The sequence below is a fragment of the Rissa tridactyla genome, chromosome 2 (assembly GCF_028500815.1).
Source record: "Rissa tridactyla isolate bRisTri1 chromosome 2, bRisTri1.patW.cur.20221130, whole genome shotgun sequence".
Taxonomy (NCBI): domain Eukaryota; kingdom Metazoa; phylum Chordata; class Aves; order Charadriiformes; family Laridae; genus Rissa; species Rissa tridactyla.
In genome coordinates this window covers 46,286,574-46,314,366 of record NC_071467.1, presented here as the reverse complement: position 1 = coordinate 46,314,366, position 27,793 = coordinate 46,286,574, and the positions used below count along the sequence as shown (strand labels likewise).

The 27,793-nt window shown below is 39.2% G+C and overlaps 1 protein-coding gene across 4 annotated transcripts in view; it reads right to left on the bottom strand.

The window, feature by feature from the left end:
• PRKDC (protein kinase, DNA-activated, catalytic subunit) overlaps positions 1–27,793 on the bottom strand; it is an 85,558-nt gene that overhangs the window by 10,932 nt on the left and 46,833 nt on the right. For 3 of the 4 annotated variants that reach the window (XR_008464831.1, XM_054191228.1, XM_054191230.1), the window contains 24 exons: positions 27,123–27,247; positions 26,880–27,029; positions 26,276–26,449; positions 25,278–25,376; positions 24,392–24,602; positions 23,624–23,813; positions 23,073–23,288; positions 21,653–21,765; positions 19,583–19,714; positions 18,209–18,388; positions 14,628–14,836; positions 14,094–14,232; positions 13,318–13,506; positions 12,606–12,830; positions 11,860–11,968; positions 11,037–11,148; positions 9,286–9,475; positions 7,970–8,144; positions 7,692–7,882; positions 5,979–6,159; positions 5,297–5,457; positions 3,580–3,791; positions 2,083–2,170; positions 825–968 (listed from right to left, as the gene is read on the bottom strand). Coding sequence is in view for 3 of the 4 variants with exons in the window: in XM_054191228.1 (XP_054047203.1) it covers positions 825–968; positions 2,083–2,170; positions 3,580–3,791; positions 5,297–5,457; positions 5,979–6,159; positions 7,692–7,882; positions 7,970–8,144; positions 9,286–9,475; positions 11,037–11,148; positions 11,860–11,968; positions 12,606–12,830; positions 13,318–13,506; positions 14,094–14,232; positions 14,628–14,836; positions 18,209–18,388; positions 19,583–19,714; positions 21,653–21,765; positions 23,073–23,288; positions 23,624–23,813; positions 24,392–24,602; positions 25,278–25,376; positions 26,276–26,449; positions 26,880–27,029; positions 27,123–27,247 (3,915 nt within the window). In the remaining variant the exon portion in view is untranslated. The remainder of the gene's footprint in view (positions 1–824; positions 969–2,082; positions 2,171–3,579; positions 3,792–5,296; positions 5,458–5,978; positions 6,160–7,691; positions 7,883–7,969; positions 8,145–9,285; positions 9,476–11,036; positions 11,149–11,859; positions 11,969–12,605; positions 12,831–13,317; positions 13,507–14,093; positions 14,233–14,627; positions 14,837–18,208; positions 18,389–19,582; positions 19,715–21,652; positions 21,766–23,072; positions 23,289–23,623; positions 23,814–24,391; positions 24,603–25,277; positions 25,377–26,275; positions 26,450–26,879; positions 27,030–27,122; positions 27,248–27,793) is intronic. The other variant, XM_054191229.1, reaches the window with a different exon arrangement.

The following is a 27,793-nucleotide window of genomic DNA, read 5'->3' as shown; positions in this document are numbered from 1 at the left end:
CTTCTTTGGTTTCTTTATACTTATATTGAGAACTACAGATGAGGACTACAGTGTTCAAGAAGCAGGAGTTAGAGAAGGCTGCTATGTCAGTGCATGAATCCATGTTTCGTTCTCTATTCTTAATAACGACTAACAGTCACTTTTCTTTCCTGACCACTCTTGAGTATTCAAAGACGACGTTTTCACAGAACTATCACAAATCAAGGTTTGGTTCTTGAATTGCAATAGCCAGCTCAAACACAAAGAATTTATATACAAAACTAGGGCTTTCTTTTTTTTTGCCACATGCATCGCTTCATTTTTCTACACTGACTTTCACTGTTTTAGATCTCCGTGAGTTTTGTGAAGTCCTTTCTATAATTCTTCACAGTTGTAACTCTTCTGAACAACCTACCCTAAATAACTTGGTATCAGCAGCAAATTTGAGTAGCATAGTACAGCAAAACACCCTAAAGTGCTCATACATCCTTGGCAGCAGGGAAAAAAAAAAAAAAAACCAACAAAAACAAGGCCAGATTCCTGTGCAAGTTCATGGATGGTCAGAGAGGCCCAGGCCCTGAGAACCTGCCAGCATGCAGGGAGTGGAGGCAGAAGCTGTGTAAGAGGGAACATTTAGTTTTATGGGGCAGTCGGAAGTGGAAGTTGAACTATACTAAGTTCATAGCTTCTAGCAAAGAAAACCCAGTCCTGTACTCCTGACTTGATCTCTCGTCTCATCAAGTCCTGCAACACCTGTAAAAGCTGTGATCTGGTCCCCTCTTGTGACTATCTAGTGCCTTCTGGAAAAGCACGCGTTGCCAGCACTTCTCAGTAATCACACATACCTGAATAAACCTTTTCCTCATCAATCCAAGGCCAGGAGCCTCTAAGTTTCCCAGATTCTTGTACATTCCTTCATACATTTCCTTAAGCTTATTTTTATTCCTCTGAGCTTTTACCAACTCATTTTTGACATCCTCAACCCAATCCTGCAAACAGAAAGAAACAGATGAATACTGAGAAAAAGTTTACCGACCCTCACTATTTGATAATCTGCTCAAATTGCATTTGGGTTACCGTATTTATTAATAGTCAATTAACACGTCTTTTGACAACCAAAAGAGCAATCAAAAGGCTATGGAAATACTTCCCTTTCATTCTGTCTCTCCATAAAATGCTTCTACTTTATTAACATAATTGTGGTTACTACCATAGTGTCTGGTGCAAACTAAGAAAGCCTCTGTGGGGCCAGGAGTGGTATCAAAGACAAGATGAGAATCCTTTCAACAATGGGGTCAGAGTGTAGACAGGGAAGCCCATCAGAGAGCCAGGAAAGGGCATAAGAACGCAAGTAGTTAGAAATTATAGAGATGGCCACAGATAAGAATTCTGTAACAGTTTCACAGAATCACGGCATGGCAGGGGTTGGAAGGGACCTCTGGAGATCATCTAGTCCAACCCCCCTGCCAGAGCAGGGTCACCTACAGCAGGTGGCACAGGAACGCGGCCAGGTGGGTTTTGAATGTCTCCAGAGACGGAGACTCCACCACCTCTCTGGGCAGCCTGTTCCAGTGCTCTGCCACCCTCAAAGGAAAGAAGTTCCTCCTCATGTTTAGGTGGAACTTCCTATGCTCAAGTTTGTGCCCGTTACCTCTTGTCCTGTCCCTGGGCACCAGTGAAAAGAGCCTGGCCCCATCCTCCTGACACTCACCCTTTAAGTATTTATAACCATTGATAAGATCCCCCCTCCGCCGTCTTTTTTGCAGACTGAAAAGAACCAAGTCCCTCAGCCTCTCTTCATAAGAGAGAAACCAATTAAGGAAGACTGACTGACCATGGGGCAGGACAGAGACTCTGAAGGAGAAAGCTGAAAAGGGCTAGTGCAAAAAAGCCAGCTGGCACGAGGGAGGGACACCATCACCAGCGAAAGTTGCTGACAGCAGCCCGACACCATCACCAGTTGACTCTGGGTTGAACCGCATCCCACGGCTGCGGTGTCAACCGAACTGCAAGCAAGCCCCACCCAGCACTCTCTTTCCTAAATAGAGGGTGAGGAATGAAGGGAAAGAGGAGGGGGGAATAAAAAAAACCCCCACACTTTACCTTAAAAAGCATTATGGGATTAGAGAGCTGTTCCAGGGAGCGAACAAAATCTTGAACTACTCCTCCTCTGTCCAACTTATTCTTGATCCTTTAAAAGAAAAAAAAGTGTATCACAACACAACAGGAACTACCATCACCACCAAGCCTGCATATAAGCAACGATCCAGATTGTCTGCTATATTCAAGAATCTGGCAAAATAATCTGGGGGTAGGTAGGAGCCCCCCCTCAGAATTCTTTTGTGGGCGGCATGTGGCTCCCAATTTTTTTAATTTAGTGTCCCACTATGAAAATAGGAGCTTGGTGGGGGAGCGGAAAGCATACTTGCAGACATGGGCATTACCCAGACTATACACCCTGTCATAACAGTTAAACAAGGGTGACAGTTTGTGAAGCACGAAAATTTATCTTTTTATTTTAAGTGAAGAAATTCAGCAAATGTATCAGAGATTTGAAAAAAGGCAAAAGGACACCTAAAATTGCATTAGTGGTTCTACAGCACTGCATGATAAAAGTTGACTTTTGCCTGGGGATTAACTCAGGTTTTATTGCACAGCAAAACAGGCAAGGGGATGGCTTGTAGAGGAAAGCGCGTGCTGCGCTCTGAATAAGTAGAAAAGAAGACAACAAAGAGCTGTCATTCCCCAAAAGATAACGTGCATCCATTTCACAGCCCTCTCTGAAGCCTGGTAGGAGTATCTATTCTACTTAAATATCTCTGCTCTCTCTTGGTATTAAAAAGACTCCAAACGTCCAAGCTAGTTTCATCTTCATCTTTGATGCGTACTGACTCTCACTGCTGTGACGTCTACTATGGTAAGAGCCTAATCAGAGAATTGTAGGCGTTGGAAGGGACCTTCAGGGATCATTAGTCCAACCCCCCTGCCAGAGCAGGGTCACCCAGAGCAGCTTGGGTGAGCACCCCCCAGGTGGGTTCTGAATATCTCCAGAGAAGGGGACTCCACAAACTCTCTGGGCAGCCTGTTCCTGTGCTCTGTCACCCTCAAAGTAAAGAAGTTTTTCCTCATGTTGAGGTGGAATTTCCTTTGTTCCAAGTTTGTGCCTGTTGCCCCTTGTCCTGTTGCTGGGCACCACTGAAAAGAGCTGGGTTTCATGCACTGGCTTTCCCTTCAGCCTCAGCAAATAGGAAAGGGAAAAAGAGACTTTGACTACTGCAGAATTACCAGTAGAAGAGGCTTGCCTCTCTGTGGTCTTCTTGTTTTTCTTTGAAAAAATTCTAACTTCCCACAGCCTGGGGACTATATGTACCCAACACTTCAGAAAGTATTCAGGCCACCAACCCAAGTATGTCTAATACTAAGAAAGCTTATGTATTGGTTTTCCCCGTGCCTTTAAATGAGAACACAGTGTGCATGGGACTATCCCTAATGTTTCTCATGTCCCCTAAAGAAAACAGTTTCATTGGAAAAAAAATACATAACCTCTCCACTCCTGAATAAGAAAAACATACAAAAGAGCTACTCTGATTGCAAAGTCACCTTTGTACAAATTCCTTGTTCTTACAACCAGTTGCAGTATCTTTGAAACAGTAACTTTCACTGCTGATCATGAAAGGGTAGATGATTGCCTGGGGATAGGTATTTGCGATCTCTTCAACTGTGTGTTGCACAGCTACTGCTTCATCCTTGTCAAGTAGTGCCATCATCTGGCTAATCCAACCGATGAACTGCCAACAGGGAACCGAAGCAAGCTGCAAAAACACAGATACTGCTTTCAACTTTGGTTTGCCTCGAAAATATCAAACATAGCAAATGCTCCGTGGCCCAGCCTGACAGACAGAAACTCATGAAAAGCAAACAGAGAATGTCGATCAGGTTGCAAAAACCATCCCCCAATAAAGCAGATTTTATTATTATTACTACCACTACTGCTACCACCACTAACTACTGCTGCTTAATAGGTTTTCCTTTCCAAAGATTTGCAGTTTGTTGATCAAGAGGAAGCTTTATACTCATACTTGTGGCTTTTCTGTCTGGGTGCAATATAATAATGTTTGATGACCACATACAAACAACTCAAAAATTTGAAGAGACAGTTCAAATACCATTGGGTTGAAGTCTATTTGAGTAAAAAAAGCCAGGAAGGAGAACCCTGGAACTCCTACCAGTTTTGTACTTCCTTCAACTTTAAAGAGGTCTGGGCTTGCTGACAGATATTAATTGCAGTAGAGCACCCCCCAACAATATACTTCATGCTCATGTCATTCCAAAAGCTGTGTTACTTTTGAAAGGAGTGCTACAATATGTTTTCTTGTGATAGCAAGAGACTAGACTCCGATTCCTTTCCTCCTGTCTCATCCCTTCCTACCTTTTTAACAGAGTTTAAGATCAGATTGCCAGTACTTATCTCACAGAAAGAAAGACGACAAAGAAATGCCTGGTGAAACTATTTTCTGGGTGAGGTTTGTTAACTGGACCAGGTGTCAGGTTCTGTTTGAACCATCAGAGTCTCACTGCGGCCACACCTTGTGCACCTCCGCTGTTTCTGCTATGTTCCCAGTTTCTTGGGATAACTGAGCTGTGTTTCGGCCTCTCTCCAGTTCTTCCTCTGACGGGGCCTGGCACTCCGTGAGCACCAGCACAAAAGGCTTGAAAACGTGAGCAGGCCAAGGCAGGAACAGGCATGAGTCACAGAGGACCTCTCAGTTTATCTGTCCAAGGACAGCAGGGAAGGCAACGTGGCTCATGGTATCCTGCTGTGGAGCGGCCACAGAGGGAGAGGACGTGGAAAGGAGGAAGAAGCTGCAGTAGCCTCTGAAGCGAAGCAGGACAGGGAGAGGTGGGAGAAGGGGAAAAACGAGCCTGAAAAAGCTTTTGGCTTCCTGCATACAGGAAACTCAGCATACAGAAATAAGATACATTCTTCACCCTAATCCTATGCACCTTTATCAGCCCACTTAAATCGTTCAGAAGGAAGAAAAACTGCAACATAATTTTTCTCCAGCAGCTCTCAAACTAGCATTTGGAATCAGAAAAAGGATAAAACGTTAAACTTTTAAAAAAAAGTTTCTGCCCATATGAATTAGACTCAGCAAGTTAGAGAAAAGACAAGGAACAATGATGGGATAAATTTTATCTGATTTACCTGAAGCAAAACTTACCAGTCTAACCTCTCTGTCCATCCAACCTCCACCCCCCCACCTTTTAAATTGGATTTATAGCAGCATTTGCTGCCAGGAAAATGGAAGCAACTAACCTCTCGTGTCACTAGACCCAATGTCTCTGCTGGATATCTTTCAATTATTTGCAGCAGTCTAGGAAATCTCAGCCTGGCTTCTCTGGAGTTCAGTTTTAAAGCTTTTATCATTTTCTCCACCACAATAGCTGGGAATAGCTGCAGATCTGCAGTGTTAATTTCTGCCAAGAGACATTAAACCAGAATTATCAGAAACACCATCACTTGTTCCATGTCTTTGATCATCTGGAACATTCATCTTTACAATTCAGTATTTTTTTTTCCCCGGTATATGTTGTATTTTTACTTTGTTCTCCTTCCCATCTGTTTCAACCACACGCATCAGCAACACATGTACTTGGGGACTGTAAGGATTAACTTTATCAGGAAGCTGCATCACTGCTGGTATCTCGCCTGCTTTAAACACAGCAGTGCTGTAGTCTGGGAAGGAACAAGGGAAGCATTTGCTGGATATGATATATATCTCACAAGTGAGAGGGAGACTACGAGTGATTCACTTGTACCAAAACTAGCAGTAATAGTTGGGGGAAAAAAGCAATATAAATACTGTTGAACTGGAGGACAAACTGTTTCTTTTACTGTGACTCAAACTGTGTTGCTCAGGGAGACCTCCTGGGTATCACAAAAGCTCACGTATCACAGATAAATCCACCTCACATGCTTAGGAGAAATCCTGACTCACCAAGCAAGCCTTCTTCTTCCCTACGCAGATGCTGGTCACAGAAACTGACCAAAGTCATATACGCATCGATAACTCCCATCACATCCACATGTTCCACGGAGTGCGACTGCACCTCCTCATCGGACTTCCTTGCGGCATTACTGAAACATTGAAAAGCCTTCTTGTTCAGACCTGCCAATACCTGAAATCAACCATAAGAGAAAAAAAAGACCCGTTAGCAAGTAGCATTCCACATTTCTTTTTGAAACTGGAGCTTGGTTGCAAGTCTTGAATAGATAAAACTTTAACTGTATTAAATGTTTTGAGCAGCTGATACAAAGGAAGAAAACTGGGACATTATTTCTAGCAGTAGTTTCCAGAACTTCAATTTCCACAATTTTGATTTCCACAATTTTCAATGGAAAAATATAAAACACACTTCTAACTGAAATTAGTCTCTGGAAATGTTATGTGGATTTTTTATAACTGCAAAAAAGTTAATGTTACTAGAGCTTTGGCAAACTGTTAACAGAAAACATGATCAAAAATGCTATTTTTTCCTATTAAGGCATATCTGCAACATCTGCATCACAGCTACTTAGAACGTATTGCCAACAAGCTTACCAACCTCAGACACTGTACCTACTGTAGTTATTAAGCAAAATACAAAACTGCTGCAGAACAAGTTGGAACAACTGAAAAGTACCGTAACTGAAATTAAATAGTTTGAATTTCAGGTAGGTAAACTAACAGGGCCAGAGTTCTGCTTAATACTAAGTTAAAATAAGGCTAAACTCCTTAATTTTATAGAAATATCTGGTATACCAATCTGACTCATCTGGCACAGAAGAGCTTTTATGCTCATCTTTTAGATTTCTTTACAAAGAAAGCTCTTAATAATTAGTTATTAAATGAAGCTTAAGCTTTTGCTCAAGTTCCCATGCACTTGAAAATTTTTTTTTTTGCATGAATCTCTTCTTTATCTGCTTTTCTTTAACAACCATAAAACCACAAGTTAAGAACTTTTTTTTGCTGTTTTATACTGATACCGTTCATATCTAAGAGCATTCATAGTGGCTTTACAAATTAGTAGAAATAAGTACTTCAAATTCTTAATCAATTTGATAGACAAGAAGTCAGTGCTACAGCATCTGGGACAACTGACAACATATTCGGTTTCAGACGCAGCACAGTTTGTCACTGTATTCTTCAAATGTACACCTCCCCAAAAAAGGCAAAGATGACCTGCATATGGTCTGTCTTAAAAACGCCTCTCTTCTCTATCACTAAAATTATTTAGATAAAATAAGTGTATCAGTATCATTATCAGTATTATAAAGATCTCTTTATGAAATAGGACAGTCCGACAGAATGAAGCAGCTCAGAAATGGCCAGCTGAAATAAAGGCATTCTTTGAGGATCACGTTCCCAAGCCTTGTCTTGCCACTGTGCATGCAGGTGCTATGACTATGTCTTTCCCCTCCACACAAAATGCTGGAACTTCATAGAAACACAAGAACACTCTCCCAATTAAAAAGGCTACAGTGGCGCAGAACTCCAGGAGTGCAAAAACCAGACAAAATAGCAGCCACATCAGTTTTTGTTTGGTTCTTCCCTACTGGACAAATCACTGCTAATAACAGATGGGTTTCACATTCTCTGTATCTATCCATACCCATCACTACTAGTGATTACAATACTGAAATACCTAAAAGCTTTCCCCCTCTCATTTACCTTTCCAGGACTCGCAAGACTTTCTCCTGATAGTACTGATATTTTTACAGCTTTTTCTTCCTCGATTTGCTCAAGGCATCTTGGATCCTGACTAAGAGCATTGGCCATGATATTGTACGTAGTACCCAGAAGAAGATGCTGGTTTCGGAAGGCCATTATGTTCTTGCTAAGATAGTCAGATTTGGTATCTTCTGTTGGAATTCAAAAACAAAGTCAGTAATTTGACAACAAAGCCGCTTAGTATAATAAACAAAGCGAAGCAAAGAGAAGGCTGTTACCAAGCAGGGAGACAGTTTTTAACACTGCGAGCACACGTTCAGGACAGCTCTGGTTCCGGCTGCAGCTATGTGTAAAGCGGCAATAGGCGTAACTCCATCTCACCAGCCAGTCTTCCCTTGTTTTGGCATCTTTGCGTAGGTCTTTCAGAAGCTTCTTGGCGACTGAGAAGCAGTTCTATATTCAGATTAAGACAGAATTTTCAGATAATATATCCGAAGAGGAAATAAAAGCTTTCTGCAACCAAATTAATGGATGAGAGGATTTAGGTAACTCAAGTAAAGCTATAATAAAATGAAGAGAGGTCCACTGCTTGTTGGGTCTCATATTCAAAACCAGATTTGTGCTGATGGAGAAATTTGAAAAGAAAGAAAGAGAAGAACAGAGGTTTAACAAACTGAGGAAATTAAAACAATTCTACCTGAATGACTGAACAGGCATTAACTGTTCTGCAGTATGAACATGTACAGGCAATGTAACTTGGTTTATAGCACCATTAAGCAAATGACTTATGTTTGTGTTCTGATGAAAAGTTTCATATAAGTAACATTAAAGCAAATCTTATTTTTCATTTACGTCTTTAAGAGTGTATAGTCCACACAGCACTAATGTTATATTTGGTTATTAGAATGCTTGAAATAAACTTTGTCACTGATTGCAGACATCTGCAGCATCTCAGAAGACAAGGAGAACCTCTACTCAAATATTATTTGTCTTGTCTCAAGCTTTAAACACTAAAGGCCCATTATCAAGGACTGCTGTTTTGGTCATTTTAACAGTCACATCGAAATCAAAATTTCTGAGTCACTTCGCTTTAGTTCTTTACAGAAATGTTAACCTAACAGCATTAATGAAAACCATAAAAAAAAATCATAAAATGTTTCATCATTGCTGATTGAAGTAAATTATATTGATTTAATCTGAACTTGATTTGTTTTCTTGTAAAGAGATTATTTGTAAACGAGAAAGCATAATGTTTCGTTGCAAGCATCCCTTCCATTAAATGCTGAAGCATTTCAGATACTTTATTTATCTACCCTGTAGAGTGTCAGAAACCATCTGTGGATCAAAGAGGCCTTCAGGCACGTTTCCAGTAATGACAAATTATCATCAAGTCTCTAATTAACATTTATCCATTTGTTTTCTTTCTCTGTGGAACTTACTTTCCTGAGCTTTTAAAGTGTCCTGGACAGCAAGGTCAAAGACAGACAAGGTCTGCCCTGGCAAAAAGGTGCCCAATACCACCTACGAGGCTTTCCCAGCTGTAGTTTATACATATTTTCTTACAAAACCGGAAGCTCTCAGACAGTACAGTCACCTGTTTCCTGGCACTTTCTATCATCTTCATTTTCATGTCAAATTTGCAGCTTTTAATCATTGAGTAAATGTCTTCCTCCTGTTGATCCACTTCCATTTGGTCACCAGCACCATATTCTTCATCCACCTCCATGCTATCATTGGATTGATCACAGAGAAGTTTCTCCTGCAGTTTGTCAAGAAAGAAACACCTGCACGATGACAACAGAAGTACAAATCACTCTGGTATGAATGCAAGGGAATGGATATTCACAAGTGTTGATCTGTCTGACAGGAAACAAAGCTAATAAAAAAAGGCAAGCTACAGCTATCACCTTTGGCAAGGGCTAGACATAGTCCTCAGAGTCTGGAAAGTCACAACTGGGGACTGAGACCCTGAGAGCATTCTAGAATCTTGAATCAATGAGATTAAGTATTAGAAAATGTCCATAATAGAGTAGGATTTTTTCTTAGTTTGTTCTTTTTAAAATCATAACTACAACCTCAAAGTTCACCAAGCCATAATTTGTAGTCCAACTTGCCACAAGTGCAAACAAACAGGAGTCTCGTTTATATAGTGCGTATGGCTGTATTTTATGTCAACCTGCAATTCAAATCTACGACACCAACAGATGTAAACATTGAAATTTGTGTTGCAGAAAAGACCAGTGACCATACTCAACTTTTGAAAGGGAATTGCCATGAATCGATGCTAAACCCTTTCCATTCTACAACTAGTCCTTTCTAATTTAATAGCATCTCTGATTATGTAGACCATTATTTAATGCAGGGGAAAGCACTGCAGTCTGCAACATGGGTAGACACTGAATAAAGGTGCATCCTTTGTCACTCATTTAAGATGAGATAAAGGTTTTCTAAAAGCACATAGAAGTGTTTGAGACACTGACAACCTTTCAAGTCATAAATGTTTTGAGACTTCATAAAGGAGTAAGCCATACCCTGTATTCTACCTTATATTTAATTGCAATAAGCTCTTCTGTAGACATGCTTTCCTGACACCCAGAGATACTAAAATAAATTACAGAACTCTGTGGGTATGAGCAGGGCTATTGAAGCACTTGTCCCCCAGAAAAGGAGAACGAATCTGGATGTGCACTGGAAGAATGGATTGGGACGAACACAGACACCACAGAGAAGACAGAAAACTTTCAAATTCAAAAAAGCATTCCAGCTTCTTCAGAGCTAATCCAAAGCAGTCTCCAGAGAGCCTTTGTTCTTTCTAGCAACAGTCACACAGCAGAAGTCTCTAATTACAGCACTGGTCATTAACTTTGTGAAAAACTGATAGTGGCAGGGCTGAGCTCATTTTGTACACTCCATAACTTTGGAACTGCCTAGAAAGTAGGTACTTTTATTCATAACAGACTGGCCTTTTGGGTGGTGTTTTGTTGAACTAAATGCAGCTGATCTACTTAATTACAAGTGGATGTGTTTAAGGGCTGCTGAAGTGGGCCAGCTCGTACAGCGCATGTAGTTACTGATGCAAGAAAATGCCTAAACTAAGTTATGTTTCCATATCAAAATGTGGTTTATTCCCTGTCCATTTCTCAGCCTCCTTTAGCTTCTCACTATAAGTTAGTCACGCAAAAACCAGTTATACTGATAAAGTTATTACAACAGTTAAAAAAAAAAAGAGAAGTCATATACTGGATCAACAATGTTCCCATATGAAAACAAGCAGCATTAGAAAAAGCACCTCTCAGAACTCAACAGGCAGACAGAACTAAAGCTAACCCAGGAATGCAGTTTTACCGATTTGTAATGATATCATCCCAGATGTTCATAGGATCCATTTTAGCATCTGGATATCTGCTTGTCCAAATTCTGAGAAGTCTCTTAAGGGAAGCCTGTGAAGCTAAGTTACCTAGAAATCAATTAAAGAGTACTTTAAATGCAGCTGAATCCAAACAGCATGAAAAAAGTCTAAACCAAACATAGTCTAACATTCAAACCACAAAACTGCAATAAACCCACCCAACTGCATTTCCAGGCTTGCACTAAGTAGACTACTTGGTGATCAGATTGCTTTTGTTTATTACTTAAGCACAGGAGATTCAATAAGGACATCAATGTCAAACTGTCACTGGGAATCACCACTGGGCAGGTACCTTCCCATACAGGAATATGCTGGCATATAATTGCATTGTTAACTAGATTTAATATATAATTCAGTTTATGCACATAAATTTATATTTTACGCCTACCTCACTAGCTATAAATTATATACCACATCCATCTTTTATCTCTGCTGATCCCTATTTGCTACCAAAAGTGAACTCACCAAAAACCTTTGTTTAAAACTATTACTTACACTTCTAAAAGCAATACCTAACTCCTATCACAATAGCTAGGCTAATAAAACTTTGCAATAGAACACAGAATTATTTTCAAGCCTATCTTACGCAACTGTAATAGTCCTTACTGTCAAGAATACACTAAGAAGTAATTCCAGACATATGCTCCTTCAAACAGGAGTTCAGTCCTCTGATTGTGGAAACAGAAATTCAAAGTTCAGGAAACCACTATTATTTAACACAATGAAAAGAAAATCACTTAAGAAAAAAATTATCTTTACTTCTCTTGGTCATAAAATTGATGAAATCCTGTATTTCTGTCAAAGCTTGTACAGACTGCAGTTTGGTCATTCGACTTTGATATAACAAAGTATCAATACTGGAATAGCTCTGAAAAGAAAAGGGGAGAATGGAAGATTTCATATACAGAATTTACAACATGGTTCTACTCAGTGCCCTACAAACTATATATCTGATGCTGCTATACATTATGCTCTAAAACCCAACCTTTTACAAGTAATTTAGTAACCTGTAATCTGAGAGCAACTCTGCTTTGGACAAACATAGAGGCATATTCTAGCTGCAATTCCTATCCTAGGTTTTAGGATAGTCCTACAGTCTAATCAAAACTTGGTAATGGATGGAACGTAACCTCTCAATGTAATATTCTCTTTTCAAATTTGTTCTGGGGACAGCAGGCTTCTGAAAAGATGAATGAAACAAAACTGCTATTAATCTTCACAAACAATTACTCTGAAAAATTTCTAATAGATGAAATCAGCAAAATAAAACAAACGAAAATGGGAGGCTGCACTCCACTGGCTCGCTCAACTCTCATCACTGCAAGCAGTGAATTCAAAGGAAGCTTTGTCATATGATTGGAAAGCACCTAGATTTCTAGAGTTCATTGTATTTGGGCAAGTGTTTCTCTCAAGAGCGTAATCTAGCAGCAGTAATAGGAACAACAGTTTCATTGTTCCATGAGTTTATACAGAAAAATCGTATCAGAGATAGCAGAGATTGTTACCTGCATGAAGATCTGCATGCCATTGCTAATGTAGTATTTGGCTCTGTCAAAATCATCTTGCAGGATGTAAAGGAGACTAAGCTCTTGGCTGTAATGCATTTCTATAATGGCTTTCTTCTGTTCTGTCTTCATTGCTTCATCGATAAAAGTCAGCAAAGTCTGGTCATTTTCCCCACTGAGCAGTAACTTCAACTTACTGCGTATTATATAGGGTAAATACGTCTCCTACAAGGTGAAGATATAGTCTTTAGATGATCAGGTTTTCATTGTCAGTGGCAGTTCAGATACATTAAAAATATTTTGACCTATTTTCTTAAATGTTTTCTCTTTAGACAAATTCCAATTTGCTAACAAATCACAGCAGCCTTTTCTCATAGGCTCAAAAGGTTGTCAGCAAATTCCACCAGTTTCAAAACCAGTGGTTTGGTAAAACACGTAACAAAAAGTGATAAAAAGCAACAAAAACACTGCAAGAAGAAGATTATAAAGCTGGTGCTGTATGATCAGTCATAGATTCAAGGTAAAAATTAAACAACCTATAAAACCAACAGAAGTAACTGCTTCAATTACAGTATATATCAGACTCTCTGCTAATTTCCATAATAAAAGTAACCCAAATAATGCAGTTTCTTTCCACCCACAATCACACTACTGTAGAACATCCCTGCAGAAATAAAAACAGCACAGTATCAACAAAGTAATTTCTAAAAACCTGAAAAAAAGGATCATTCCACGTTTTGCTTAGGTCTGGAGGTTTTCCACTATCGATATTAATGGTAGCACAATACTCCAGTGGCTTCCACTCTGTGAGGTGGTCATAGCATTCCAGGGATGCAAGTTCCCAGAAGTCCTTCTCCGCTTCTGTTGGCTCCCCATCCTGCCAGTCTTCTTTAGAGAGTGCCTAGGGAATGAATTTAAGGGGGAGGAAGGCTCTCAGTTGGAATCTGACACTAGTTTCAATTCTAAGTCACCAGGAACTTAAGAATAATTCATTGTCTCATAAAAATATCTATCCATTTCCCAGAATGTGACAGCAACATTAAATGCAGAAAATTGAAGCTTGTGAGTATTTATATATAAATTAATTTCAGAGAGCCATCTTCAGTAAACCTGCATTTTTAAACAGCTAAGACTTTAAAAGGTTAAAAGAGATCCTTCTTCATATTTACCCACTGTAACTCAAATTTTCTTTGGCACAAACATATGCAGTTTGCTCTCTTGTGGTGGTACTGTGCCTGTGGTGTTTTTCACTTGTCTGCCTAGGTGATGGCACATGGGAAGCTTTGTAGCAAACCGTAAAAAGTATCTCGCTTACTGCTCTGTTGTGACTGCTCATCTGTTCCCATGTCTTTACAGACTGAACCATCAAGCAAGCAAGACACAAGGACACTTTAAACAGTATGCTGTTTCTCAAAATGTTTAATTTTGGTTTATTAGTTTTAAGCCATAAGAGACTTATGAAACAAAAAAATCTTGTTGTCGTTTTACCTCATCATAATATTTAGCTGCTTCAGCATAATCACTCCTTGCTTCTGCCAACAACGCTTTCTGTGTAATTTCCTTAGTCCCAATTTTACCACTGAAAATGCCACGAAGGACATCATAATCCCCAAGAGATCGGTACAGCCTAGTAAAATTGAAAAGGGAAATCTTTTAATTAGTTGAACAGAGGTATATCAACACAAACTAAGATATTTGAAAAATAATAATTCAATAAGCACATAAATATATATTTAACTAGATCCACTTCATCTTGTATGGTAATACGTGAACTGTGGAAACTCCTGCAGTGGAAAAGCTATGAGTAAGATGTTTTTCAGCAGTCTGATAGCACCATCAGGGTGCACGGCTATTAAGTCTAACAGCTCTAACTGAACGACAGTAATTAACTGACAAGAAATTAAAAGCACATCTAATTCTAAAAGAGGGAAAGCCTAAAAACAAATCCCATAAGCCATAAAGGTGGAGTTCTCCACAAGGCAAACTCAAAAGGGGAGTAAATTGTCTCAAACAAGAATTTACTTAGCAAGTTCAATCCATCTGATCACATCTGGGGGAAGCTCTGTCCTTCCGCGCATCCGCTTGGACGGGGGCTGTTCCTCGGGGGACAGAGCCATCAGGGCGCGCTCCAGAAGAAGGATGCCCACCGGCTGTTGTAAACTTGCAAGGCAGCTCATGCTCACATTAGCTGAATCCAGCTCTAGCAGTTCTCTGTGCCGGTAACTCATTTCCTATAAAATAAAACAAGTGTCTACTTGGTCTAAAACTATACTGATAGTTACCTTTTACAGATCACCTACTGGGTATCCCTTTTCTTACAGGGCAAGCTTTGGAAATGAGTGGTTAAATCTCCTGAAGCTCCCCACTCTTAAGAAAACTGGAATGCTTTTCCTCCTGTGCTGTTGCTCTTTGGACAGAGAGCAGTAGAGAATAACCCCTCGACTTCGTCTGTCCCCAGGGCACGGGGGAACTCTCTCGACAGAAACACAGGGGAAGTGGGGGAGAGGTAGATGGACACATTCACAGCCTCAGTCTTTCCTTCTGTTTGTTGGCAGCATGGTGCCTGCTACACAACAGCTGCGTTTCACTTCATCTATTGAGCGGTGCATCCCCACCAGAAGCCAAAGGCACGATTAACCACGATGTCTTCTCTGAGTTGGAGGCTTTCTAGCCACAGTTACCCAGCACACCACAGCTTCCTGTTGGACTCATTTAGTAATGCCCTCGCCTAGTCCTGCCTGATTTAAAGACATGACAATATTTTAAGCAGATCTTTATCCTATTTAACATCAGTCCAACTACAGAACAACCTCTTTTTCACGGATAAACATTCTTGTTTACTTGAAGGTTTTTTTAAATATTTAAATCATTTTCCCAAACACAGGTCAATATATCAAGAAAGACGTAGACAAGTTTATTAAAGCCAGGCTTCCCCCCGCCCCGCCACTTCAGAACCTAAAGGAAAGTTGCAATAACACTTTAACCAAACAGGAAGAAACAAAAATCTACAACATGGAAGCATGGTAATGTAACTTTCATTGCAAAAACCAGCACCGAGCTTCAGGACAAAAAATTTAAAGTTTAATTTTTGCAACCCAGTATGTTCAAGAAGACTAACTGAAAAAAACTGCTATTTGGAAATGGTGACAGGAGGCTGTGAGAACAACCAAGCTACGCTTCTTTAATCAACAGCAACCACCACAAAAACTGCAGAATAGGCATCTGGCATAAGCAAACTCATTACACAATTTGTATAGCTGAGACTCTCACACCAATACATTCATATTCATTAAAAAAAAAAAATAAAAGAACAGCTTCTCGAGCTTCTCATAGCTTCCTGAGTTACAGACCAAGTAGATCCCAACGAGAGGTTAGCACATGCTTCGCCTGCTATTCAGGCAACTTCAACCAGCAGCTTCTCTCAAAGCTGCCCATGTGCCCCAGATGCTCCTACGTACAGGCACACACGCCTTGCCTGCCAGCTTTTAGGGCTTGTGTCAGAGATGCAGTGCCAACTGCACAATCTAGAAACTTACAAATAGCGCTTTGCTAAGGTAAGACCAAAAGCTCTTTCTCAAGGATGCCCAGGAAAAGGTACAAGAATTGTGCAAATATAACGGTACGTGCACAGAATGAATACCCTCCCAAACTCACAATTTACAGACACCATCCCACATCAAAGGGGGTATCTTCCCATTTAGTGCATTTTGGTGACTACTTGATCGTTTATCTTCTGAAAGCACAGGAATGTTCCTTGCTCTGCGTGCAATTCATTCTGTCTTTACTTGCACCACATGTTCAAAAATTAGGATGAATGGCATCCAAGCTGGCCTGACAGCTATAATATTTATAGACAATTATATGTTCTTCAGAGGCCAAGTATCTCTATGTAGTCTATGTAAACTTTTGTTGTGGGGTTAACTTCTTTCTTAGTATTTCTGCTGATTTTTTAATCTGTCCTGAAAGCCAATTCCAGAGCCTTATAACCAATTTTAAGATTACATCCGTGTACGAAAACAGCTCCTTTTATCACCAAGTTACTCTCCTGATGGGACTCGAACCTGTAGAAGACTAAAAAGTCAAACAACCAGACAGAAATAGCAGTGAAGTAGGAAGGCTTTCTGAAACAAGTAACTACTTATTATATTGTTGGTATATAGGAAGCAGAAGCTGTATTTCCAAATGGCCAAGCCATTAGGACAGCCTTTGTGAGCCAAATGACAGCCTCAGCACTGTGTGCTCTCGCTCGCCCTCTCTCAGCTCTCTCCTGATCGATATGAACTCTGTTCCCTGTTGGGGAAAATAATTCCTTTCACTGTTACACAGGATGCTCAAATACACAGGCTGAAGCTTGCCTTCATGCTGCTGTTCTTTTATTATTGAACGGGGATGGCAATGAGATGCTTTTACCACTCTTAAAAAGTCTGTATTTTTGACGAATTTTAACTTTTCTATTTTTTGAGTATTCATTTTATGTCTACTCAGAAAAAAAAAAAAGTAGCCTAACAGAAAAGTGTTATGAATAGGGTCTAACAGACAAAATAATTTAATACAAATAATAATATCAAGTCAGAAAACCAACAAATGCAATGTCAAGAGGGAATATTAACAGATAGCTATTGTAAGATGCTGGCTCGAAAAATACCAAGACAGCCCAGAAAAATCCCCATAGCATTTGACCTTTTGTGCAGCTGCACAGAAAAAAAGTAAACAAGAAATTACATTTTTTCAGATGTGTAAATACAAGTACTAAGAAGCAAAGTTTGTCACTATTTAAAAAGCTCATCCAAACTAGACATTTCTCCTGTATTACGAATGACACCTACTGTCACAGAGTATTTAAATTTCCATAACAGAAAGAAGAAACCACTAAAAAAGATTATTTTGAGAGCTACAAATCTGATGCAACATTAAGATCAACAAGTTGACAAGAAACATTAAATACTGTGACAATGAGTATGTAACAGGTGCTTGGGTAAGTTTTTTTTACTTCCCTGAAAACTGGGGTAAAAGAGTACAATGTACTCCAGGTCAGTATATTCTCATAGCAGAAAGGCTCGTGTTTCTTTTCCAGTGAAACGGCTGTGGCGCACCCACTCACCCTTTGGTGGGAGCGAGTCCTTCCCTCGTTACTGAAAATCTCCAGACAACAACTTCAGGGGACTAATTTGAAAAAATAAATAAAAGATGCTAACAACAGTCTGACAGCTACTGATATCCTCACGACATCAAAGTATTCCTCAGTAATCACTTCCCAGAAACAGGAAGATAAGCACATGACACCCACACATAACCCTTTCAATTGTTCTTGTGCCTTTCATTTAAAGTCAAGTCTCTTCTTGTTACTGGCTCAATTAAGACATTAAAAGGTGACTCAAACTCTACAGATCAGAAATTGTAGAAACCTTGAAAAAAATCAGTTCAGAGGCATGAATTACCTTGTTCACCTTAACAAGAGTCACTTGAAATATCCATTTGGTTAACAATTCTCTTTCCATCTCTGTCTAAATTTCAGTATTTAAGCTTCACTACCACTGGGTTTATCACACATTCAGACAAAGACATAATGTTCGGCCACTTTCATGCCATATAGCAGGATTTACCTGGATGCACGCAATGAATGGTGGGAAGTAAGACAGGCTCATACTCAGGAAATTATTGAAGTCGTTCAGCAGCTTCTGGATAATGGCTTTTTTCTCAGAAGGGCTTTTAGATTTTTCTACCTCATGCAAAATTCCATCAAACAAACTGCTGAAAAGCTGCTTGGCAAATGTTGGATCTTTCTGTAAATTACAACAAAAACAATAAGGCAACTGAATTTTGCTGTGACACAATAAACTAATAAATGAAATTAAGAGATTTGACCCACCCTGTACCTAATCCCTATGTGGACACTCTTTGGGAGTGGAATAATTAGTCTGGCATGCATCACACCTATGTCGGTAATTACTGTACTACCCATTCAAATCCCATCTTAATTCTTCTTCATAAAGAAACTCCAGACAATGTCGGTTTCAGGCCAGAGTGTTGGTAGAGAGGATGAAATTTACAATTTTCACATATTCACAATTCCCACTACAGAAACCAACTGTTTCTTCTGTTTTCTTCTGTCTAAAGACACCCGATACCATCTTATGGACACCGCTGCCAGTGAAGAGGGTTTCAGGAAAAAGCAGAAGGCACCAACGTGTGAGGAGACCCGGATCTAACACTGAAGGAGGGATAGACTGTCTGTATAGACAGACAGTTCCATGTGAGATATATAGGCACTTTTTCAACCCAGAAACACGTTTGTATGTGTAACAATCCCATGAATCCCGGTCTATCATGGGACTGGGGATTGGTCTAAGTTCTGATCTAGTGCTATTCAGATAACTCATAATTATGCTACGTACTCCCTTTACACATTTCTTTACATCAAAAGAAATTCAATACAAAGGTAACTGGGAACACTGTGACTTCCCAAACACTGTAAAATAGGATAGGTTCAGCCTACAGTTTCTAATGCTCTCAGGTAGGAAAAGAAATATTGGATCAGCTTTACTGAGTAGTCCGAGTCCAGTCTTAGACACAGAAACTTCATTTGTATTTTTACAACTCCACTGTAGCCACATAAAATAATAAAAATGGATTTTTTTGTTGCTGTACAGCGAGATGTCTTTTGCAATAATGTCTGTAAAGACCACCACCATCTTTTCCTCAAGCAGAGGAACCCAGAGGCAATGGACAACAGCCGATGTCTCAGGTCCTCAGTGTTCGACTCAACTGCTCAGGCGAGGCAAGGTACAAGGCATCTTCTCTCATCACTGCACCAGCCAAGGGGTAGGAGAAACACTCCCTCAAAACAGACACTTTAAATGCGTATCACAGGTGACTACAAACCAACAAATCAATTTTGAAAGCAGCTGCCCAGGTACACATGATTTTCCCTACAAGAACAGAAAACTTCACAAATGACCTTTGAAAAGCAGACAGACCTGGGCAAGGCCCTGCAGAGGGGCAATGAGACTGCAGTATTCGATCTGGATGTCAGGAAGGTCTCCTACTCGGTAACTTCTGTACAAAGTAACCTGGGCATCATACTTCATCTTCAGCTCAGATTTCATCTCCTGAAATGCATTGCTCATGTTAAAAAAAAAGATTCGTATTACTTAGAAAGAGCTGTATCTAGATAAGACAAAATAAGCAACAGCATTTCTGAAGTGTTTTATAAACTTTTGCCATGCTTATTGAACAAATACATTTTCTATAAAGCTGTACTATGGTTAAACCCAAAATTATCTTAGTCAATTGAAAACTCCAAAGTCTTGTTCATAGACTTAATTAGGTCATTAACTGTTTAATATTAATGCCTTGTAATTCCTGCTTCCATGGAGGCAGTCTTTAAGTCACTTTTTAAGACAAGGATTATGACTGGCAGCTCATGGGCTGCTATGGCTTAATAATTCACTGCCTGCCAGCTGAGCCACAGTAGTCCAAAATACGACGGTTCTCAGGCTGGCCCAGGTGCAAAGTAAAATGTGGTTGCTACAGCTAGCGTGTTGTATTTCACACAGTGAGATGGAAGGATGGAGGACGAAACCTGGTAGACTTGATTCCTAGTAAAACTTAAACCAAACTGTAATAAAACTGTTGCAAACTGCAGTTGTTAAATAGCTGCCCCGCCTTTTGCTGAGGCTTAAAAGAATACATTTAAATTGAACGAGAGCTACTACCACATATAGGCAAAACTATCTCTTCCTCTGCCTTTCCTCCTTTTCATAGCACTAATACGCTATAAGGAAATCAGAGGCTGGGATTTTAGTTTTAACTACTGCCGTAACCAGTTAAACCAGCAGACAATGGGTAGATATATACACACTGGTAGAATGGAAACAGGAAATAGAAGAAAGCTTGAAGATATTTTTCTCTTCTGTAAACCCTTCATAATTTTTCTTCTACACAATTTCAAAGGGATGATTTAAAAAAAAATATTCCAGTGAAATATGCTGGAAGAAATTAGGACTTTGCTAAAGCTATTTCCAAATACTTTCTTGCTCAGGACCTACTTTTTCCTGTTTTACCCCATCAGGTATGGTATTAACGCAAGCCACCAAGTTCCACGTGTATCTATGTGCAACAAATCTCCTGAAAAGTTTAAGGGGTTCTGCCAGAATTCACAGTGTCTTCTGGTCATTTATTGTGGAATATCACGGGGGTTTTTTGGTGGTTGTATTTTGGACCGCTACACAGAATGTGTTACAGGTTCTGTCTTTCAGGGTGGGAGGAAATAGCAGTTTTAGCCTGCAAGTAAATATAAATTGGTTAAAATATCTGCTTGTGTGGTTCTTCTAGACATAAGTTCTGTTTACACAGTTGTCTGCATCTGCAAAGAATTGTAAGTGTGTCTCAAAATCATAGCTCTCAGTCCTGGGTTCCTTCGCTCTGGGTCTAACTGTTATCATTTTTGGACAATAATATATGTTATTTTTAGCAATGTGAATCTCTGAAAAACTGTTACAGAGCTTAAAAATACTTAAACTAATTGTAAGTACATAACACAACCAGGAAACCCACATACTACTAAGTTTCTAGCTTTGATAAACACTCAGCAAATGATCATGAACATTCCTTCAGGTTAAAATTATACAACAGTTCTGGTTAGTCCATCGGCTGTACGACGTTTTTGAGTTGGTCTTCAGACAACGGATGAAGTTCTCCAACTATTTTCATAGAGTACTGTAGCTTTGAGGCTCCTAGTTTCCAGGAAGGCCGTAAAGAGCTTCCCACAGCTGTTAGGGACTCCATCATATAAAATCCCTTCATACATACTAAGCTGTAGGCTGGAAGTGTTACCATCCATCTCTTTTCACTCTCATGCTAAGTAACATCATTTAGCTTTACACACATAAATAGCACCATTTCCAGATAAAACCTTCTAAAGCTCTTAAAGTAGTGACCAGAATCTTACATCTACCCTTTCTTCACAAAGTTACTTCTATAGATGAAGTACAAGACTGCAAATGGCACTGGCACTTAAGGTTTTAAACTTATTTGGATTGACAAACCTTTTCTCTTTTCTGTTCGGCCACACCTTTTCTAGCATAAATCAAACTGAGTTTATCTTGGTCCTTCAAGAAACGTCTTCGCAGTCTTAGAATTTCTGCTCGTTCTTCTATACCTAGGGAACACATGATCATGTCCACAGCTTTTCCTTTCTCAAGCAAACTTCAGATTTAAGGCAAGAGCATCATATAATAACAAACACAATCTTTGTATTTACTAGCTTGCCAGCTAGTCTCCTAAGTTTCGTATCCAACAACTCAAAGCAAGGCCTTTCAACAGGACAGCAAATTAAAACAAATTAAGTTGTTCTTAGGAGAAGAGGTAATAAGCATTTGTATAGAAACTTTAAGCACACGGATGAGGTATAAGGGTCAAATTATTGTACCAGAAAAGGCACTGAAATTCATGAACAAATTTGCCCCATGTGACAGATTTATTTTAAGCTCTCAAAGGCAAGTATGGCATTTGCACCACATTCCACAAAGTATATAGCTCCCTACATAAAAGAGGTGCTAAATATATTCCAAGACTAGGTAATAATAATACAGTACTGTATTTTTTAAGTTACTGTTACAGAACTGTCACTGGATCAACGCCTGCTCCAGACAGTCATGAAGAAAGGCCACTTTACAGATTGTTCAGTCCGTTTCCTAGGACAAAAGAATGAGCAAACTAAAACATATCACTACAACTGGCATTTTCCTGGTAGAAGATCAGGGACTCCCTGGAAGGTACACTGACCTCTCTCTTTTTGCAGTTCAGCATGGTCCATTCAAAACTGCCCTTAAACACTTCTTAGGTATTGAAAAGGTCAATCTTTATAACTCTCTGCCTGAACTCCTACTCTCATCCTTCTGGTCAAAATTTTAATGACAAGGTAGGCAAGGCTGAAACGGGGAGCGAACGGGGAGAAGGAGCCTAAGCCATTCCAGAACAGTACTGGATTTTTCAGTTATCGACTGGGTGGACGAAGGAGCATTCTCAGAAAATAGCAGGTAATTCTAATGCTAGACTGCAATATCTTGTAGATTGTGTCAGCACAGCTGAAATGGTTTGGAAAAAATATGTTTAAAGAGTCTCTTCTTTAAAGAGATACGCAGTTGAATTTAAAACAGAAGGGGCAGAACTGCCCAACACTCATGCTACGATTGTCTCAGGGAAAGGTAGGAATGCAAAGATCACACCATCTGGTTTCTAGCCAGTCAGTTCTTTTGTCTAGCAACATATAGTTTTGCAATTCCTAGCACAATTCTAGCTTTTTGCCACATGTTAGGTATCACCACACATTCCCGCAAACACAAATCTCTCAAGTTGAACCACAATTAGAATGTCTTAAAGATAATGGACTGTCGGCCAAATAACTGACAAAGATGGTCTATAAAAATGTAATTCTATATAAATTGCATCATAAAGCTTACAGACCTTTAGTTTTGCTGTCCACCTCATCTCCAGGCAAACCCAATCTTTTTTTCCCAAAATCTGGCCCCACTGGTTTAAAGCTTGCTTGTTTAAATTTTTCACTCTGTTTGTTAACCAACAGCATGGATGAAGACAAGGATTCAGAGAATGAAGGAACTGTATACTCTGCCAACGTGTCAATGCTAGTTCCAGTTAGCCAATTAAAAGAACTTCTACCACCTGTAAAAAAAATTGTAAAAAGCTGTAATGTATCCACATATAAATCAAGTGAAAACACTTAAGAAACATGTAATTTTCCTGCCCCAAAAATATCATTCCCAGTGTTTATGGGCAGAACAGATTTCAAGCCGTTAGGTATATATATGACTAATAAAAATGTGACCGGATGATGTTTATTCTCATAACACAAAAAAAAAAGTGCCCTTGAAAACAAAATATTAAATGCCTTTACACTTTCACATTAACTATTCATATGCAACAGGAATGAAGAGAATGAAATCATTCCTCTAGCAAACAAGAAGATTTCAGAAGACACTGGTCTTGTTATAACTTACTGATATGCTGTGTAGGTGTAAACTCATATTGCCTTTGGGTAGCCCTCACTCGAGCACCGACTGACCCAGAAGCAGAAAGGGATCTTTCTTGTGATAAATTCCTGTGGGTACTCTGAGAAGCTTGAGTCTCCACAAACATAGGTGTGAGCATGGTACTTCTGTAACGCCAGCTGGAATCAATTACAAAGTCCTATGAACAAAAAGAGATTTTAATAAGAACAATAAGAATGCAGGCTTTTTGCCTTCCTTCCTTGAGACAGGATACCAGAAATTGAAGTACAGAATAAAACATCATCCCAGGTATAGGGACAGAACTTGACTATAAAAAAAACGAACAAAACCAAACAAAGAAGTTCTCCATAGCTCAGCAAAAAAGCTCACTAATTTGGACTGGTCAGCTGAGGACTGATTCACAGTTCTTGTACCACTATTCCTGTTCCTTCAGAACTTTACTCTAGCTTATGGTGCTTCTCTCCACCACCCTCCTTTTTAGGTATTTCAGTACTCTACACACCAGCTATACTTGGTATATATAATTATTTTAATTAAACCTTTCTTTTTTGAAAAGAAAGCAAAATCATTGCCCCCACAAAATCATCAAACTTCTGATACTGTGCATAACCCATGACTGTTGCAGCTGTTAACTATGGAGTACAAAACGCGCTTTCAAAAAACTCCTTCACTACGCCACTCTTGTTCAAGTGGTAACTACATCAAGGGATGGCATTTGTCACATGGTTGCACACAGGATAAAACATTACAATTCACCTGAAATTTGCATTCAGACAGTGGATGCTCAAATATCTTTCTGGAATAATCCGGGCTCTTGCTAGTCATTTCAAGCAGAAAATTTGTGATTAGACTCAAGTACTGTGTTTCAATCTTGGTGGAATATAAAGAATTTAACAATGCCAGCATGCGATCAAGAATATTTGCAGGTAACCTTCTCTCATCACTCCAAAAATTCCTAACAATTAATCTGTAAAGGCAAGGAATAAAGTTATTCTTGGTTATCTGCAAACAGAAAACAGAACACTATCAAAAAATCAAGTTAAGAAAACAAAACACAGTAAGATGATAAAGGCTTCAACTAATCCTTTCATGTCATGGATCTTCCATTTAATTACACCAAATTCCTCATTCATCTATCACGCTCTATGCCATTCAACTGATATTAAAGGTTTACTCTGAAAAAAGTTTTTCTATTGAGTTGTTTTCCTCTTGAGAAGTGCTAGGGGTGGATAAGCACAGAGATCTCCTCTTCTATCTTTTGCTTCTTTGAAGAATTTAAAAAAAATCCAACATCCTCCAACATTTAATCTATTTTTGTGTGTTTGCATGTAGCGAGGGCCTTCTTGTTGTTCAAGAACTCTAGAACATTAATGCAGAATTAGGTCTAACATACTGACACAACTTCTCCACAGTTTAGAAGTTTGTTCAAAAGCTCTGTGCATCACTTGGATTTGGTATAACACTATGGGATACAATTTATGAGTTAACTAATGGGAAGAAAAGGAAACAACGCTACGTCACTGTTACTCTTGTATATTAAAACACTTTAAAAACCTCTAAGGATCAACTCTTCTGTTATACACAGAAAGAGCAATTTAGGGGTGCGTTACTTCGGGCAGTCACCACAACACAGTTTACTCACTGCAGTTCAGCATTCTCATCAATTAGTCCTTGAAGCAGGATTTCTTTTGCCAGCTTGAGTACTTCCTGAGAATCACCATCTGCTTGGCTTTCTGGGTCACTGATGGAAGGAGAAAAATGTCTCTCAATGACTCATCTCAAACAATCCACAGTAAAACAAGAGGATGGTGGGAGAAAAGGAGGAACACTCCCTTCTCATAAAAATCTCAACTTGGCATGACAATATCACGTGTTTTTCACAACATGAGGTCTTCATTGCCAAAAAGTGTCTCCTCTCTCCACTACTTAGCTTTCTGATTTTTTTCTTTTCTAAGTAATACATGTTAGTTAGTTATTACAAAGGCCAAACAGAAATAATTCTGAGGTTGCAGGGTTAAAACTGAGAAAAAGGCAGAGAATTAACTTTTCCCAAGAATGCTGGAGTAAAAACTACCTGTACTTTTTCTTCACAATAACTGTCCATTCAAATAGTTACATTATCTTGGGAAAAAGCATATAATAGAACCCAACTAAATTAGATGATTCAATAGCAACCTGCTTGTCAAACTGAGTACATATTTATTCCCTACTAAGGGGTCAAACAGAAAGAACATCTTTAGACAACCAGATTAAAAGGCTCCAGATCATTCATGCTGAAGTGCCTTAATCCACATTCTACCTATAAGCAAATTTCTCCAGTGTACAATTCTTTCTAGTTACCAATTCTGGCAACAAGAAAAAAAGGGGGGGCATCAGAGCAAAGACCTCTTATCCCATCATGCTGTGGTGATGCAACATCCTGGTTCTGGGCTAAAGTTCATATCTAAGTCTTTGTCCCTCAGTGGAAATGATAAAACTGCCACCAAAGGCTGGAGTTACTTAAAGAAACCACGGGCTTTACTCTTCTGAGAACTGTAAAAATTCTGCACCGAGGGACATGAAGGTGGAAGACAATGTTACAAGCACTTCCACTCTGCCTGTGACAAACCACTGAAAACAACATCTGCAGTGAATACACACCTGTAATTATCATAAATCCACATCAGAATATCATACATGTGCTGTCGACATATTACCGAAGGGTGAGAAATGAACCCTGTCACTCCAGGAAGCAGTTCTTTAAGTTCTAGTGGTTTTAGTTTAGACAGCATCTTGTACACTATATCCAAACAAACCCTTTGCCTTTCATCATCCCTAAATGAGAGGGGGGGGGAAAGAAAAAAAAAAAGAATAGTTACATTGCTTTTCTCTTCACTGCTACACACAGAACCAGAAGATCAATTTAGTTTTTTGTAATAATATTTATTTTTGCATAAAAGGCTTCAGGAAAATACTTTTGAGTTCAACCTAAGAGTAAGAATATAACTAAACTAATACATACTACAGAAATTCACGTTCTAGCGGTGTTGCACCTTAATGGTGATTAGGGGTTTTTGCTTGCTTTTCACAGTGAGCTAACCATCTTAACTCCCAGATTCCATTAGCTCAAATGAGAAGAGCAGTGACCAGAAGGTGAACATGAATTATAAATGCTTCTGAAGGTAAAAATGTTGTGGCCAGAACAGAAAATGTTACCAAGAAGTTTAGACTATGCATTCGCATTTGTAATGACATGACCACTCACCTGTGATTCATGATCTGGATAAAGTCTTTACTCTTTAACTGCAAGTGGAGATCAGGTATTTCTTCTGCCCGGCACATTATCACTTCCAGACAGTAAGTTTTCATCACACCATGAAGTTTGGGTATCAAAAAGAATACTGCGTTCACAAACCTTAACACAACCAGAAGCCCAGAAAGAAAAACAAGTTATTTTCTATGATTCCTCTAGATCTACAATGAACATACCATGTAAATTATGACATACCTGTCAGCAAGAGGTGGAAAATTCTTAACGACTTTATTCAAGCATTGAATAAACTTATCCTGTTGGGTGTTCTGATGATGTTTTAATTGTTTTATGACACGATCATAAACTGGATCTTCAAATACCTGAAAATGAGACAGACGGCAAGACAAGCATAGCCATGAAACTCATAACCACCTTAAAGACACATAGTTCTGGTGCTGTATTGTTAGTGCATTTCGCTAGGAAAGATCCATCCACCTCATCTTGACATTTATGGTGCTTCATGGCTGCCGTACAGCTATGCCTGGCTGAAACACATGATTGCCTGTTTAAACAATACGTTTGTGAGCTTTGTTTGATTGCTTTGGAACCAACACCTTAATTTTGAAATTCAAGTTGCTTAGTGTGCTTACATAAATAAGTAGCTTCTCATTCGGTATGGCAGATTTCCAATTAATGAATGTAAAAAATTAGACATTTTTGGTGAAAAATAATCAGCAACTTTCACTTAACATCAAAGAAATAAGATTTCTATAGGATAAAATATTGGCACCATCTTTGCTTATTTATTCAAAATACTGCTTATAATGGAACTTGGAAGACTGTGAAAAAGAAAACTGCAGGAATTAAATTTATGAAATATGCCCTACAAACTGTGCATGAACAACCAGAATGCAATTAAGTGGGGA